Source organism: Chiloscyllium plagiosum, unplaced genomic scaffold (assembly GCF_037043375.1).
Source record: "Chiloscyllium plagiosum isolate Xiang-an unplaced genomic scaffold, Cpla_swu_hap1 HiC_scaffold_27, whole genome shotgun sequence".
NCBI lineage: Eukaryota > Metazoa > Chordata > Chondrichthyes > Orectolobiformes > Hemiscylliidae > Chiloscyllium > Chiloscyllium plagiosum.
Window position 1 is genome coordinate 9,886,516 of NW_028270165.1, and position 16,657 is coordinate 9,903,172.

At 44.5% G+C, this 16,657-nt stretch overlaps 2 protein-coding genes across 3 annotated transcripts in view; one reads left to right on the forward strand and one right to left on the reverse strand.

The window, feature by feature from the left end:
• Positions 1-1,411: 1,411 nt before the first annotated feature.
• LOC148143062 (uncharacterized) lies at positions 1,412-16,648 on the reverse strand. Of its 2 annotated transcripts, XM_087974034.1 has the most exons (3): positions 16,274-16,648; positions 15,559-16,104; positions 1,412-6,738 (listed from the first exon to the last, which is right to left on the reverse strand). In XM_087974034.1, exon 3 carries the CDS (start codon positions 6,349-6,351, stop codon positions 5,467-5,469), a length of 885 nt encoding a protein of 294 aa, XP_087830160.1. In that variant the 5' UTR covers positions 6,352-6,738; positions 15,559-16,104; positions 16,274-16,648; the 3' UTR covers positions 1,412-5,466. The 2 variants fall into 2 exon arrangements, with proteins under 2 accessions (XP_087830160.1, XP_087830159.1); XM_087974033.1 differs by lacking the exons at positions 15,559-16,104; positions 16,274-16,648 and adding an exon at positions 7,684-7,814.
• The window catches only part of LOC122548217 (uncharacterized), a 42,216-nt gene continuing 42,193 nt past the window's right edge, over positions 16,635-16,657 (forward strand). The window contains exon 1 of the mRNA XM_087974041.1: positions 16,635-16,649. The gene's annotated coding sequence lies outside the window, so the exon portion shown is untranslated. The remainder of the gene's footprint in view (positions 16,650-16,657) is intronic.

Here is a 16,657-nt window from a genome sequence, read left to right on the forward strand (position 1 = left end):
ATGGGGTACTGGGCTAATGGTCGGACACTTGGTAGTGTGGATGAGCAGAGGGATCTTGGTGTCCATGTACACAGATCTTTGAAAGTTGCCACCCAGGTAAATAGTGCGGTGAAGAAGGCATATGGCGTACTGGCTTTTATTGGTAGAGGAATTGAGTTCCGGAGTACTGAGGTCATGTTGCAGTTGTATAAGACTCTGGTCCGGCCGCATCTGGAGTATTGTGTGCAGTTTTGGTCGCCATACTATAGGCAGGATGTGGAGGCACTGGAACGGGTGCAGAGGAGGTTTACCAGGATGTTGCCTGGTATGGTAGAAAGATCGTATGAGGAAAGGCTGAGGCACTTGGGGTTGTTTTCATTGGAGAAAAGAAGGTTTAGGGGTGACTTGATAGAGGTGTACAAGATGATTAGGGGTTTAGATAGGGTCGACAGTGAGAATCCTTTTCCACGTATGGAGTCAGCTATTACAAGGGGGCATAGCTTTAAATTAAGGGCGGGGGGTAGGTATAGGACAGATGTTAGGGGTAGGTTCTTTACTCAGCGAGTCGTGAGTTCATGGAATGCCCTGCCAGTAGCAGTGGTGGACTCTCCCTCATTATGGGCATTTAAGCAGGCATTGGATAGGCATATGGAGGATAGTGAGCTAGTGTAGGTTAGGTGGGCTTGGATCGGCGCAACATCGAGGGCCAAAGGGCCTGTACTGCGCTGTATTCTTCTATGTTCTATGAAATCTCATGATTAAAAGTACATGGTAATATTTAAAAAGCGTGACCATGTTCGAAATAGTGCAGCCTCTTTTTCAGCAAAGGGATTTGGGCTGGGGGGGGGGGGGGGTGAGATTTAATTTTTAAGAAAATAAGCTAGTTATTACGATTTGGAATGATCTTGAAGGGATGATGGCAGCAGTAAGTGGCAAACGTTAATACAAAATTCTTGAAAAGAAAATGATTCGAGATATATGCGGATGCAGGAAAATAATTCAACAAAAGAGCCATTACAAATTTATGGAGCAAACAATATCTTTTTGAGAGATATAAATGGGAGCATCAATATTTAAGTAGGAATTCCAATTTTTGTTCTCCTCCCAAAAATCTGTCTTGTCAGGGTGCAGTGTAAGCCAGTACAATTTGTTATGCCACAGTAGGCCTTGCAACTCAACCTCTGTGTCCTCACCAAATATTCATATGGGTGCTTAGCAGTCAAGTTTAAGGGAAAGAGGGGATGATGAAAAATACTGGCTCTGCCAGTGATGCTCACATTCCATGAACAAATAAGTGCTGCACACTGCATGTGTCAGAATTAAATGATCAGAAAAATTCTGAACTCCCTACAAACAGTTTGTGCACAATGCCATTATTTCTACTTATTCTTATCATTTTGATTGCGATTTAGTCTGTACCAAATTAAGAGCAGCCTTGGTTTACGTTTCATTGGCAATTCTCCATGTTGACTTTCTATTATCAATATCTCTTTGACATTCTTATATGTATTTAAATTAATCTTCAGATTGTTCACAACTGAATGACATTACCAGACCGAAAATTCACAGCTTAAAAAATGTTTTGGCATTTGATGAAGTTATTTGGGCAATAGCAATAGCAAATGAAATATCAAAGAAATACAAAGTTATGAGGAGGGTTACATATCTTGTTTAACCAAATGCAATGGCAGTGCAGAGAATTTCAGAAATGCGCAATAAATATTCACAGTGTACCCCTTAATCAACTCATTCAAGAATTTCAAATTGTGTTTGAGGCAATTCAATGGCAAATGGCAACATTTGTTTGTTAATACACTCACCATAAATTGTGAATATGATTTTGATAAAAATAATCTATGTTTAATCCCAAATGGAGCAATTAAGTGCAAAGTTACTTTCAACCATTTAATAAAACACTGCAAATTTTATTTCATATGAAAATGTAAAGATTTTATAAAATGATTGTAAAGGAAATATATTAAACAAAATAGCTTTCCTGGGTGTCAACATTTACAACAGTTATGCAGCTATTATTTGGCAATCGACCAACTAATTGAAATAATTTCAGAATAAATTAGCTGTTTCATTATTATACATTTTAATTAAAATATCTCAATGTCACAAAGGAAATCTTTAATACAAAGCAAAGTTAGATAAAATACAAAAGTATCTTGCAGAATTCACTTCAAATCATATCTGTTGAATCACAAAAAGATGATGCTCAATGTACCAAATGATGGACAATCACTGGTAATGATGGAAAAACATTGTAAAGAATGTATATATCTCAATTATATCTTAAATGAATATTTACTCTGCCTTGGACAACAACAACTGAAAAATTGTTTTGACAAATTGAAAACTACAATAGCAAAGCTTTAGAAAATCCTCCACTGAGCCAAATCTTGAATAAAAGTTTTTTTCAGGAAATTCTTTAAAGATTTCAGGCTTCTCCAGCTTCAATTAGCTGAAGAAGAAAAAAATGCATCTGGTTGGAGACATGAATAGAAAAGAATCAGAGGGCTGTGCATCAAATGCTGGCAAATGGGTCACTCGATTAATTTAGGATATTTGGTTGTCTGGACTGAAGGGTTTGCTTCTGTGCTCTACAATTCTATGACTCTATTTCTACATAGTCAGAATCAATTTCACAAAACTAGGATTAGGCCATTCATCCTTTACAGCCTGTCTTGGGCTGTGGCCTAACTGCGCACGTTTCAATGCAAGTTTCAGAAAGATTTCAGCAGCTCTTTTCAAAAATTTAACATGCTTTCAGACTTTAATGTTTCTGAATATATCAATGTAACTATTCTCAATGTTAAAGATCAGCCATTTCAGAATGTCATTTAAACGTAGAGCTTTTCTAACAATAGGTGTGAATTCTGTGTGTCCCAATATCGAGTCAGACTGACATTGTTGTTCGAAAAGCTCTGCATTTAAATGACATTCTTGAAGGTAATTTGAAACAAGTTCTGGGATTAGCATACCAAAGAATAGAAGCCCATTCTAAAATATGAAAGATTTAATCTAAAATTGTTTAGTAAAGGACATCTCCATGACCGTGGACTCCTTTGGCTATAAATTCTGTGATCATGACCTTACTGTCCACGACCAGCTGATGAAAGAGCAGCACTCTGAAATGGAGTGATCAGTAACAATGTCTTATTTGGATCACCCAAGGTTAGAAATGGAAGCATATCTCTTCAAGGTTACAGTGTGATTTGCCCTTTCAACGTTCTTGAAATTTAAGGGGTTCCATTGTCGGGTTCAATTCTGATCCATTAAAATCAGTTTCCAGTCTCATCGGAGTGCAGAACCAACTCAACTGACGGAACAAACTAAACAACTTTTCCGTTTGCTTTTTAGATGTGACATCTTCTCTCCGTCCCTCTCTGGTGATCCAACAGGACTACCAGAGCTGGAAGTACCATTCTCGAAATACGATTGCTAACCTACAGTTTTCTTTTAAAGGATTTAAAAGCTGCCAGCCTGATCTCGCACAAAGCACAAAAACAGACTGTTCACCCGTGTCTGCGCAGAGGAGAAATTTCAGGAGGAACAGATCCCAAAATAACAACTGTTACCAGTCCCACAACACGTGTTTCCTTATCAGAGTTAAAAATCTCACAACACCAGGTTATAAACCAACAGATTTATTTGGAAACACTAACGTTTGGAGCACTGCTGTTTTATCAGGTTCGGCGTGGAGAATGAGATCATGATCATGGCATTTATAGCCAAAGGAGTCCAGTGTCATGGAGATGTGATATATTAAACAATTTTAGATTAAATCTTTCATCTTTTAGAATGGGTTTCTGCTCTTTGGCATGTTAATTCCAGAACTTGTTTTTAATTACCTTCTCAAGAAAGTCATTCAAATGCACAGCTTTTCTAACAATAGGTGTGAATTCTGTCTGGGTCCCAGGGTTGAGTCAGATGGGCATTTTTCTTAGAAATGTTGTGCATTTCTGGATTGGCCATGCTAAATTACCCTTATTGTTCAGGATATGCAAGGTAGGGTGGATTAGCTATGAGAAATATGAAGTAAGGGGGTGGGTCTGGGTGGCAATGGTGCTAAATGCCTTCTTAACCATCCAGTCTACCAGTTCTTTGCAGGTTGCATAACTGTGTATCTGAACCCTCCCAGGTCTCTGTTCTAACAATACAAGTCCTGTCCTTCCTCGTTTTAGTAAAATGCAATCCCTTGCTTTTAATCATACCTCTTCTCATATCCGCACACCCTTACATGCTCACACACACTCAGACTTTTACTCCATCACATTCTCACTTTACCAAGCATGCACACTCTTACATGCACTCTCACACACAAACTCACATGCACACACACACACAACTCTATGGAGTGAATTTGTATTGGCAGAATTATATTTGCAGATACTTTCAATTTTGCTCACAAAGCGCACAATCTACAGGCAGTCAATCCATGTAATATTTTATATATTCCTACTTTAAAAACAGAACTAGTCTGATTCAAGATTGGGATACTGACAGACTCGAACCTCACAACTTTAATGTATTGTGTGAGCTGAGTTGTCACTTTTTAAAAAAAATATAAAACCATAAGTCATCTCAAGAACATGACTTAGATGTTGTTCTTGGATTTACATATTAATGAACCGAAACCTGCAATCCATTCTAAAATGCATCAGTTGCATGACACTATGAATTTTGCTATAAGATTTGTGTCTTATGATCCTGCTCCACAGCTACCTGTGGAAGGACCGGCGCTCCGAAAGCTCGTGCTTCCGAATAAATCTGTTGGACTATAACCTGGTCTTGTGTGATTTTTAACTTTATCCACCCCAGTCCAATACTGGCACCGCCACATCGTTTCTAGTGAACACAGCCCATACCTCCCAGTGCTGCCAGTAAACTTTACAATGCCAATGAAACAACACAGTACCTGCACTCCTGAAAAATTTAAAATTTCTAACGATACTAGCTACCCATTCAATGCTCCATCTGATACACAACATTGAAAACTTAGTGCAGGAGGCTGAAAGAAATGAACAGCTTTAAAACAAAAAACCTCTTGGAGCTCAAAGCTTTCAATGAGAGTCTGAGCCCGTGGTAAGTTCAGGTAATCTTTATTGTGACCCAACTTTGTTAAAGCTTCAGATCCCCCCAGCAAAAAGGTGTAGAAAAAGTAGCTGCTTTTTAAACAGCTCAAGGTCGAAGCGCGCATACTTCTCACCCACCCCCCCCATCCTACCTCACTTTCTTTACTGTTGGTCATCACCAAGTTGTCCTTTGTAATTGGATCCTTGGTACAGCCGTAACCTGGAGGAAGTATTGCCTCACTCAGCAATTTCACCCCACCCTAAAAACGGTTTCATCATCAGATTCTGAACTCCAGATTTCTGACCGAATTCCAATTCCGTCATCTGCCGCGGCTGGATTCAAACTCAGGAGTCCCAGGAACTGGGTTGATAGTCCAGTCCCTAATGGCACTCGGTTGTTGCTCCTTCAATCATCCTGCGATGGCACATGAACTCGTTGGTGCCTCTGCAGGTGGGAGGAGCGGGTGAAGGCCTTCCCACACTCTGTGCAGCCGAAGGGCTTCTCCCCAGTGTGGATCCGCAGGTGGGTCTGGAGATTGGAGGAATCGCTGAACCCCTTCCTGCACTCAGGGCAGCTGAAGGGCCACTCCCCTGTGTGAACCCTCTGGTGTCTCAGCAGGATGGAGGAATTGCTGAAGGCCTTCCCGCACTCTGTGCAGGGGAATGGCCTCTCCCCCATATGGATCTGCCGGTGGGTCAGCAGAGTGGTGGAACTGCTGAAGACCTTCCTGCACTCAGGGCAGCTGAATGGCTTCTCCCCAGTGTGGAGACGCTGGTGCTTCCACAAGTTGCTCACCTGACTAAATCTCTTCCCGCACTTGGGGCAGGTAAATGGCCTCTCCCCCGTGTGGACCCGCTGGTGAGTCAGCAGGTGGGAGGAATTGCTGAAGGCCTTCCCACACTCGGGGCAGCTGTAGGGCCTCTCCCCCGTGTGGACCCGCCAGTGGGTCAGCAGGTCAGAGGAATGTCTGAATGCCTTCTTGCACTCGGAGCAAGAAAATGGCCTCTCACCAGTGTGGAGTCGCCTGTGTGTCTGGAGGTTGAAGGAATTGCTGAAGGCTTTCCCGCACTCGGGACACGGGAACGGCCTCTCACCTGTGTGGACCCGCTGGTGAGTCCGCAGGGCAGAGGCCTGGGTAAAGCCCTTCCCACACTCAGGGCAGCTGAAGGGCCTCTCTCTGGTGTGACTGCGCCGATGAGTTTCCAGGGCAGATGGGACATAGAAGCCTTTCCCGCAGTCACCACACTTCCATGGTTTCTCCACAGGGCAGGATTCCTCAGGTTTTTCCATGGCCGAAGCTTCAGCCGCACACAAACTTGTGTACAGCCCCTTCGCACCGTGATTTCCTCTTAACAGGCGGTATAGCTGTTACACGCTCCACACTCAGTGCACTGCAACAGTAGGTCTCTCATCCAGTCCCACTGATACTGGAAATGTACTCGAACAGGAACCAAAAAGCTTTGCTCCTTCTCACAGAATCGCAGTCAAAAATCGTTGTGGTCCTGATGGATTGAGTGACCGTCAGACATTGACACCAAAGTAAGGACTGCTGACTCTGGAGAGTCACTGTCAAAAGCACGGCACTTGAAAATTCACAGCACATCAAGTAGCATCCGAGGAGCAGGAGAGTTGATGTTACAGTTGATTTTGAAACTTCTGTCTTCAGATCTTCAAACGCTGTAAAAAGAGAATATAAAAGTCATCACTGTCAGTTCAGGGTAAAAATTCAGAACAAGTGATTCTGCCTTCTGGAGAACATTCTTTTCCTTTATTATTCCACAAAATTGAAAGCACCATCCCATTCTCTCTCTCCCCTTCTGTTCTCACTCCACTTTAACTAATTCTCCTGAAGGTGCTGATTCAGGATCTTACAGGAGCATAAAAGCAAAAACGTCAAGACTTATCTCTCTGAAACTCCACCTGAAAGTTAATATCTTTCACGTCATTGGCATAATGCTGAGAGTGAGCAGGTCTGATTTGGAAAGCAAAATAAAGTGTGCCAATTCAGGATGAACCTACAATGCAGCTTCTTGAGGAACAACCTCAAGAAATGGTTAATGTCCCCAGGAAGGGGAGCATAATGAGACATCAAGGTATTAACACGACACCAGAGAGAGAAACTGAACACACAGATGTGGCAAACGTTAGTGGAAAGCCGAGTCATATACACACAGAAACAGGCACAGGCACTTCAGTCAAACTCTTCTGTGCTGACCAGATAGCCTAAATTAATCTAGTCACATTTGCCAGCACGTGCTCCCTGGCCCTCTGAACCGTCCGTATTGATACACCCGTCCAAATGCCTTTTAAATGCTGTGATTGTACCAGCCTCCACTACTTTCGTACACACATTCACACCCGCCCAAACCTCGTGAAATAGTTGCCTCCTTCGGTCTCTTAAATCTCCACGCCCCCTCCCCCGCTGCCCTCACCCTAAACCAATCACCCTCTAGTTCTGGACTCCCCCACCCCAAGGAAAAGACCATGTCTATTTACCCTATCCATGCTCCTTATGATTTTATAAAAGTCTGTAAGGTTACCCCTAAGATTCTGGCGCGGGCTGGGGAAACAGGCCCACCTTATGCTTCCGTCCCTCCTCACCCGGGCAATTAAGACACATACCTGAGTTTGCAGAGTCTGCGCCCTCCCTGGATTCACTCCAGTTGCTACCAGTGAACAGATTTTCTCCCTCTCAGATTGAAGAGTTGCCCAGAGAAAGGGTTTTACTCTGAACCGAACAGAGCCACTTCCGCGTTGTGACGTCATCGATGGGGCGAGGCGGCGGAGGGAGAGACAGGAAGGGGAGGGGCGAGCAGCGGGGACAAGAGGAGAGAGAGGGCGGAGCGAGGCCGGGCCAGTGGGAGGAGCAAGTGTCGAGCGACGGCCTACGAGACGGGGCTGGACGAACGGCGGCTCCGCACTGCGCCTGCTCCGGATTGATGGCCCGCACTGCCCTGCGCAGTTTGCAAAAATCCTTTCCCTTCAGAGAATCCGCACAATGTAGAAGCAGGTCACCCGGCCCAATGAGACCACCCCGACCCTCCGAAGGGTAACCCACCCACATCCATTCCCCTTCCCCTCCTGCCCGATATTTACCCCCCGAATAGACCTCACCTGCCCATACCTGGGCACTATGGGTAATTTAACATGGTGAATCCACCCTAATCTGCACATCCCTGGACCATGTGGGGCAATGTAGCATGGCCAATCCACCCTCACCCTTCACAGATTAACTACTCTCTGGGAAAAACAGCTCCTCCTCATCTCGACCTTAAATCTACTCCCCCTAATTTTATGGCCGAGTCTCATCCCCCAGCAGGAACTACTAGACAGGGCAGGGAGCTGGTGGGCGTGGGTAGGGATGGCATGCTCTTCAGAGGGGTTGAATGGCCTACTTCCACACTGTAGAGATTGAATGATTTACTGCAGTCGTGTTTGCCCCGGATCACAGCGCGCAGAACCTCCCACCTTCCACCAAATCAAAAGACAAGTCCCACCCTGCCCTCTCGTATGTGTGTTATCTGTCTGCTTAATCGTTTCCAGTGAATACGGCCCAAACCCCGCTGCTGTCAGTAAACTTTAAAATGCTCAGGAAAACAATGCAGTACCTGCGGTACTGAAAAACGTAAGGTTTCTAATGATAATAGCGACTGATTCACTCCTTCTGATGTACAGCAGTGGAAATACAATGTTGGAGGCTGAAAGAAATGAGCAGTTTAAAACAAGAACCCACCTAACCCTTCACTCAGCACACTGTACTTACTGCCGGTAAACCTTAAAGCACTTCATCCCCACAGTGCAATGAATTCCCACTTTCCACTAACATTCTGGATGTATTCATTCACTCAGTTGCTGTCCCACAAATTAAAGATTTCACTGTAACTTGTTCTGTGCAATGAACCAGAATTGATCAGGGACCTCGAAGTGAAGGAGCCATTGGGAAGTAGTGATCATAATACAATAATCTTCAATCTGCAATTTGAGAGGGAGAGGGTACAATCGGAAGTGACAATATTTCAGTTGAATAAAGGGAACTATGGAGCTATGAGGGAGAAGCTGGCCAAAGTTCAATGGATTAGTTAATTCCAAAAAGGAAGAAAGTGGGAGGCATGGGTGGCTGTGGCTGACGAGGGAAGTAAAGAAACATATAAAGTTAAAAGATAAAAAGTATAAAATAGCAAAGATAAGTGGGAAAACGGAGGACTGGGAAGCTTTTATAGAACAACAGAGGATTACTAAGAAGGAAGTACGCAGAGAAAAAATGAGGTACGAAGGTAAACTGGCCAAAAATATAAAGGAGGATAGTAAAAGCTTTTTTAGGTTTGTGAAAGGCAAAAAAATGGTTAAGACTAAAACTGGACCCTTGAAGACAGAAACAGGGGAATATATTACGGGGAACAAAGAAATGGCAGAAGAATTGAATTGGTACTTCAGATCTGTGTCCACTGGGGAAGACACAAGCAATCTCCATGAGGTAACAGTGGCTGAAGGACCTTAACTTAAGGGAATTTATATTTGCCAGGATTTGGTGTTGGAGAGACTGTTAGGTCTGAAGGTTGATAAGTCTCCGGGGCCTGATGGTCTACATCCCAGGGTACTGAAGGAGGTGGCTCGAGAAATTGTGGATGCGTTGGTGATTATTTTCCAGAGTTTGATAGATTCGGGATCAGTGTCTGCTGATTGGAGGGTGGCTAATGTTGTACCACTTTTTAAGAAAGGTGGGAGAGAGAAAACAGGAAATTATACACCAGTTAGTCTGACCTCAGTGGCGGGGAAAATGCTGGAGTCTATTATCAAGGATGAAATTATGACACATCTGGATAGTAGTAACAGGATAGGTCAGAGTCAGCATGGATTTATGAAGGGGAAGTCATGCTTGACTAATCTTCTGGAATTTTTTGAGGATGTAACTCTGAAGATGGACGAGGGAGATCCAGTAGATGTAGTGTACCTGGACTTTCAGAAAGCTTTTGATAAAGTCCCACAGAGGAGGTTAGTGAGCAAAATTAGGGCGCATGGTATTGGGCGCAAAGTACGAACTTGGATTGAAAGTTGGTTGGCTGACAGGAGACAAACAGTAGTGATAAACGGCTCCATTTCGGAATGGCAGACAGTGACCAGTGGGGTACCGCAGGCATCAGTGCTGGGACCGCAGCTTTTTACAATATATATTAATGATATAGAAGATGGTATTAGTAATAACATTAGCAAATTTGCCGATGATACAAAGCTGGGTGGCAGGGTGAAATGTGAGGAGGATGTTAGGAAATTACCTGGACAGGTTAGGTGAGTGGTCAGATGCATGGCAGATGCAGTTTAATGTGGATAAATGTATGGTTATCCACTTTGGAGGCAAGAACAGGAAGGCAGATTACTACCTAAATGGAATCAATTTAGGTAAAGGGGCAGAACAAAGAGATCTGCGTAAAAGCTTTTTTAGGTTTGTGAAAGGCAAAAAAATGGTTAAGACTAAAACTGGACCCTTGAAGACAGAAACAGGGTCAATGAAGGCAAGCATGCAGGTACAGCAGGTAGTGAAGAAGGCTAATATCATGCTGGCCTTCATAACAAAAGGCATTGAGTATAGAAGCAAAGAGGTTCTTCTGCAGCTGTACAGGGTCCTGGTGAGACCACACCTGGAGTATTGTGTGCAGTTCTGGTCTCCAAATTTGAGGAAAGACATTCTGGCTATTGAGGGAGTGTAGCGTAGGCCCATGAGGTCAGTTCCTGGAATGGCAGGACTACCTTACGCTGAAAGACTGGAGCGACTGGGCTTGTATGCCCTTGAGTTTTGAAGACTGAGAGGGGATCTGATTGAGACATATAAGATTATTAAAGGATTGGACACTCTGGAGGCAGGAAACATGTTTCCACTGATGGGTGAGTGCCGAACCAGAGGACACAGCTTACAAATACGGGGTAGACCATTTAGGACAGAGATGAGGAGAAACTTCTTCACCCAGAGAGTGGTGGCTGTGTGGAATGCTCTGCCCCAGAGGGGAGTGGAGGCACAGTCTCTGGATTCATTTAAGAAAGAGTTGGATAGAGCTCTCAAGGATAGTGGAATCAAGGGTTATGGAGATAAGGCAGGAACAGGATACTGATCAAGGATGATCAGCCATGATCATATTGAATGGTGGTGCAGGCGCAAAGGGCAGAATGGCCTACTCCTGCACCTATTGCCTATTGCTCCCAGTAAGGGCAAAACATCTTTGAAAGCTACTCTGAAAGTGCTCTGAGTCTTCTGCTTTCAATAAAGCTGATTAGAGTTATAAAGCATGGAAGCAGACCCTTCGGCCCAGCTTGTTATGCCAACCAAATATCCTAAATTAACCTAGTCACATTTGGCCCATATCCCTCTAAATCCTTCCTATTCATGTACCTATCCAGATGCCTTTTAAATGTTGTCATTATCTGGTAGTTTGTTACACACATGTACCATCCTCTGCATGAAAACCTTGCCGGTCACGTCCCTTTTAAATCATTCCCCTCTCACCTCAAACATATGCCCTCTAGTTTTGGACTCCCCTACCCTGGGGAAAAGTGCTTGGGTATTTACCCTATCCATGTCCCTCATAAACATCTATAAGATCACCCAATAGCCACCAATTCTCCAGGGAAAATATCCCTGGCCTCTTCAGCCTCTCACTGTAGGTCTCAAGCATGGCAACAGCCTTGTAAATCTTCTGCAACCACTTCCAAAGTTTTACAACCTCTTTGCTATAGCAGGGAGACCAGAACTGAACACAGTATTCCAAAAGTGGCCTAAACAATGTTTGATACAGCTTCAAAATGCAGCACCTCTCATTTCTCTAAATTAAACTCCTCAGCCCATTGGCCCACCTGAACAATGCTAATTTATAATGAACTCTCTTTCCTCTCTTATTCCCTAGAAGCTGAAAATCTCCATCCCACATACTCTTTCCATTTGCTGAACCTAACCCCTGCTGTACCTCATCCTGAAGGGTCTGCTTCATGCTGACTAACAGGCCCACACTCAGGAGAGATCTAATTGAAACACACAGAATACTGAATGGCCTGGACACAGTGGACGTTGGGAAGATGTTTCTGTTGGTAGGAGAGACTCGGACATGAGGGCACAGCCTCAGAGTAAAGAGAAGGCCTTTTAGAACATAGATAAACATAAACCTCTTCAGCCAGATAGTGGTGAATCTATGTAATTCATTACCACAGAAGGTTGCAGAGGCTAGGTCACTGAGTACATTTAAGACGGAGACATATGTTCTTAGAGTACCAAGGGGATCGAGGGTTATGGAGAGAAAGCAAGAGAATGGGATTGAGAAACCTATGAGCCACAACTGAATGGTATGAGCAGACTTGATGGGCTGAATGGCCTACTCTCTGCTCCTATGTCTTATAGTCTCTTGCTGTCCTGGACACAGAGTGAGAGAACTGGGAACAGAAGTCAGCCATTTGGTCTTTCGAGCCTGCACCAGCATTGAACAGATCATAACCGGATATGAATCTAACTACATCTAAATGGATAGGCTGGGACTTTTTCACTGGAGCACAGCAGGCTGTGAGGTGATCTTATAGAGGTTTATAAAATCATGAAGGATATAGATGAGTGAACGGCGGGTCTCCTTTCTCCAGGGTGGTTTCAAGATTAGGGAGCAAAGTTTGGCGGTGAGTGGAGAAAGATTTTAAAAAGACATGAGGGGCACCAGTTTTTTTTAAAAAAAACACAGAGCGTGGTTTGTGTGTGGAATAAATGTCCAGAGGAAGGATGCAGGTACCGTAACAACGTTTCAAAGAAATTTGGACAAGTACATGAATAGGAAATGTTTGGAGGGATATGGGCCAAACACAGGCAGCTGGGACTAATTTAGTTTGAAAACATAGTCAGCATGGACTAGTTGGACTGAAACTGTTCTAAAATCATTTCCTTGCCTTCCCCTGGAAACATCCACTTCTTTGTTGTTCAAATATCAGACGAACTCAGCCTTGAATACATTCAATGACCTCCTAACTGCACAAAGACATCCCCACTTCTGAACTCAATTCCTCTTGTTAACAAAGCACTTGCCTTGCTGATTGCTTGCTGCACCTGTCTGACAACTGGTACTGACTGGTGTGGAATGACACTGAGCCCCTTTGTACATTCACACATCATTCCTGATGAAGGGCTCATGCCTAAAACGTCAACTCTCCTACTCCTTGAATGCTGCCTGACCTGCTGTGCTTTTCCAGTGCCACACTTTTCCACTCTGATCTCCAGCATCTGCAGTCCTCACTTGCTCCACATCCCAATACATTACCATTTAAACAATACACCTCCTTTCTGCTTTTTTTTCGCAGCAGAGGCTATAATTTTACATTGTGGTACTGCATTTGCCATGTGTTTGCCAATTGTGGACTTCTCGACATCGGGGAGACTTGGGGAACAGTTCACTGAACATCGTACCTGGGCCCGCAGAGGCTGACCGGACCTCCCAGTCACCAGCCATTTTAATTCCCCTTCCCACTCCCTTTCTGACATAACCATCTTTGGCCTCCTCCCTTACCACAATGAATCAAACTGCAAATTGGAGGAACAACATCTCATCTTCTGCCCGGGGCTGCGTAGAGTTGGGAGGACTCAACATTGGGGAACTCAATTTCAAATAAGCTCCCTATCTTTCTAGCTTCTTCTGCTCCCTGCCACCAACCAGATTCCTTCCTCTCATTGATGGGGGCTAGAGGCTGGGGATGGGGAGAACAGAAAGAGAATGGACGGGGGCTGGGGAGACTAGAGAGAGAATGGACGGGGGCTGGGTGGAGCTGTGGAGAACAGAGAGAGAATGGACGGGGGAGCAGAGGGTGAGGGAGAAGAGAAGGACTTGGGGGGGGGGAGAGAAAGGCCTGTGGGGCTGAGCGTGGGGGACCCAGAGAATGGGGGGAAGGGTCTGAGAGGGAGAATGTGGGGGTCGAGTGTTGGGGGGGGGGTGCGCAGAAGATAGAATGGTGTGGGGTGCAGAATGTGAGGAGAGACAGAGAATGGACGGGGGCAGAGGGTGGGTGGAGAGAGAGAATGAGTGGCAAGGAGAGTGTGGGGGCGGTGGAAGAATGGACAGCAGAAAGTTGGTGGAGAGAGAGAATAGACAGGGAACAGCGAGATGGAGAGCGGACGGTGAGGGGAGAGAGAGAGGATGGATGGGGGGGCAGAGGGTGGGGAAAGGGAAATGGACATGGGGCACTGTGGGTGGCAGGGTGGGAATGGACAGGAGGTGCTGTGGATGGATAGGGGGTGCTGAGGGTGGTGGGGAACAGAGAAGAGGTGCTGTGGGTAGCAAGAAGGGAATAAGTGACCTCAAGGACAATCGTTTCTGTGTGTGTTTGTGTGTTTGTGTGTGTGTAATAAGCTGCCAGGGAAGTGGTGGAGATGGGTACAATTACAATATTTAAAAGGCATCTGGGAGGGATATGGGTCAAAGGCTGGAACTTGGGACTGGGTCAGCTTGGGACATCTGGTCAGCATGGATGAGTTGAACCAAAGGATCTGTTTCCGTGCAGTGTGTCTCTAGATGTCTATAACTCTATGATTGAAACCAGACCATTTTACTGATAATCTTCCTGTTGGACTTTTGTAGCGCACCCAGTTTCAGGAGATTTGTGGTGGGTAAAAGTGGCACATGTCTCCTATCATGGGAATTCTGGAAAATATAATGGGGCTGTTAAAAGTACTTCAACTTTGGGAACACTGGGTCTTGTGGAAGCAGGGCATTTGAAAAACCTTTTCAGAGAAATTCTCTCCAACTGGTGGACTGTAGACAGTTTTCCCATGGAATATTACACAGATATTAAGAATGTTACCTTCTGTAAAACATTTTCCTGAAAAATGCAGAAGAATTCAACTTGCTAATGTGAAATAAATGTTGGAGAGAAAGGAAACTGCCAAGATCAAAAGGCTGAGGAATGTCAACATTTATCAGATTGTTTCGAGAACAGAAAAACCTGCACTGGAGACACCCTGAAGAGGGTTGTCTCATACCTATTCCTTCAATTAGTTTTATATGTCTTAATTGTTAAGTCATACCTATCACATGGAAAGATGGCTATGATTTGTGGAGGTCAGTCATTTCAACTTCAGGACAACTCTGCAGGAGTTCATAGGCCGAACCATCTTCATCAATGACCTACCTCCATCATCAGTTCAGAAGTGGACATGTCGCAATAATTGCAGATGTTCAGCACTATATACAACTCCCCACAAACTGAAGCAGTTCAGTTTGAAATGCTACAAGATCTTAACCATATCCAATGGGCTGATGAGTGGCAAGTAACATGAATGCCATGCAAATGTCACAGAATGACTCATCCCCAAAAGAGATAATCTGACCACTGACCTGTGATTCAACAATGTTACTGTCACTAAATTCCCCACGATCAACATCCTTGGGGTTAACCATTGAACAGAAACTCAACAAGATGAACCATATATACACAGTGGCTACAAGAGCAGGTCAGAGGCCAGAAATACTGTAGTGAGTAACTCACCTCCTGACTCTCCAAAACCTGTTCCAACTTCTACAAGCCACAAGTCAGCAGTGTAATGGAATACTCCCCACTAGCTTGGATAGGGTTGCAGCTTCAACTGTATTTGAAACGCTTCATACCATCCAGGTCAATGTTGCCTGCTTGATTGGTACCATATCCACAGTTCAGAAGCAGTTGTGTGGAGTATCTACAAGATGCACTGCAAAAATTTACCAAAGCACCTTACAAATTGCCTTTCAAACTAACAACCACTTCCATCTAGAAGGACCAGGAAAACAGATACATGGGAACACAACCTCTTGCAAGTACCCCTCCAAGCCATTCACCATCTTCACTTGGAAATGTTCCTTCAGTGTCACTGGTCCAAATCCTGGAATTCCTTCCCTCAACACGTTGTGGGTCACCGTACAGGATGTGGACTGCAACGGTTCAAGGCAGCTCACCACCACATTCTCAAGGAGAACCAAATGCTGGCCAGCCAGTGACACCCATGTACCAGAAGTAGATTTCAATAAATTATTGAAACAGAGTGTTGGAATCTGCAAACTAAAGAAAATCAACGTTAAGAAGGGTCAGATGGAGTGCATTGATTCGGTGCTTATTTTAGAGCAGATAAAAAGCGATTATACTGACACTGAATTGGAACTAGAGTTTAGAGTTAAACACCTGTAGTGTTCCACTCAATGTATAAATATAAAATCGATGAATGATTTACCACTGACGTGTACTTCATTAAGGAGGAGAAAGTGAGGACTGCAGATGCTGGAGATCAGAGCTGAAAATGTGTTGCTGGAAAAGCGCAGCAGGTCAGGCAGCATCGAAGGAGCAGGAGAATCGACGTTTCGGGCATGAGCCCTTCTTCATTCACTTCATTAACACGTGAATAGGACAGTTAAGAAGGCATATGGGATACTGGATTTCATGACATTAATGGCGCCTTCAGTTCCCACGATCCCATGCGATCGAGAAACCTCTCTATGGGCCCCTGGCTGTGCGCATGCGTGCGGTGAGGCAAAGTTACTGAGTGTGGGAGAGGAATGGCGCCGGCGGCTGAAGGAACAGGAACAGGAGCCGCTGGGAAAGCTGAGCAGGTCCGGCA

What these genes read in the sequence shown, in the direction of transcription:
- LOC148143062 (XM_087974034.1), bottom strand. Translation starts at nt 6,351, where the DNA reads ATGGAAAAACCTGAGGAATCCTGCCCTGTGGAGAAACCATGGAAGTGT.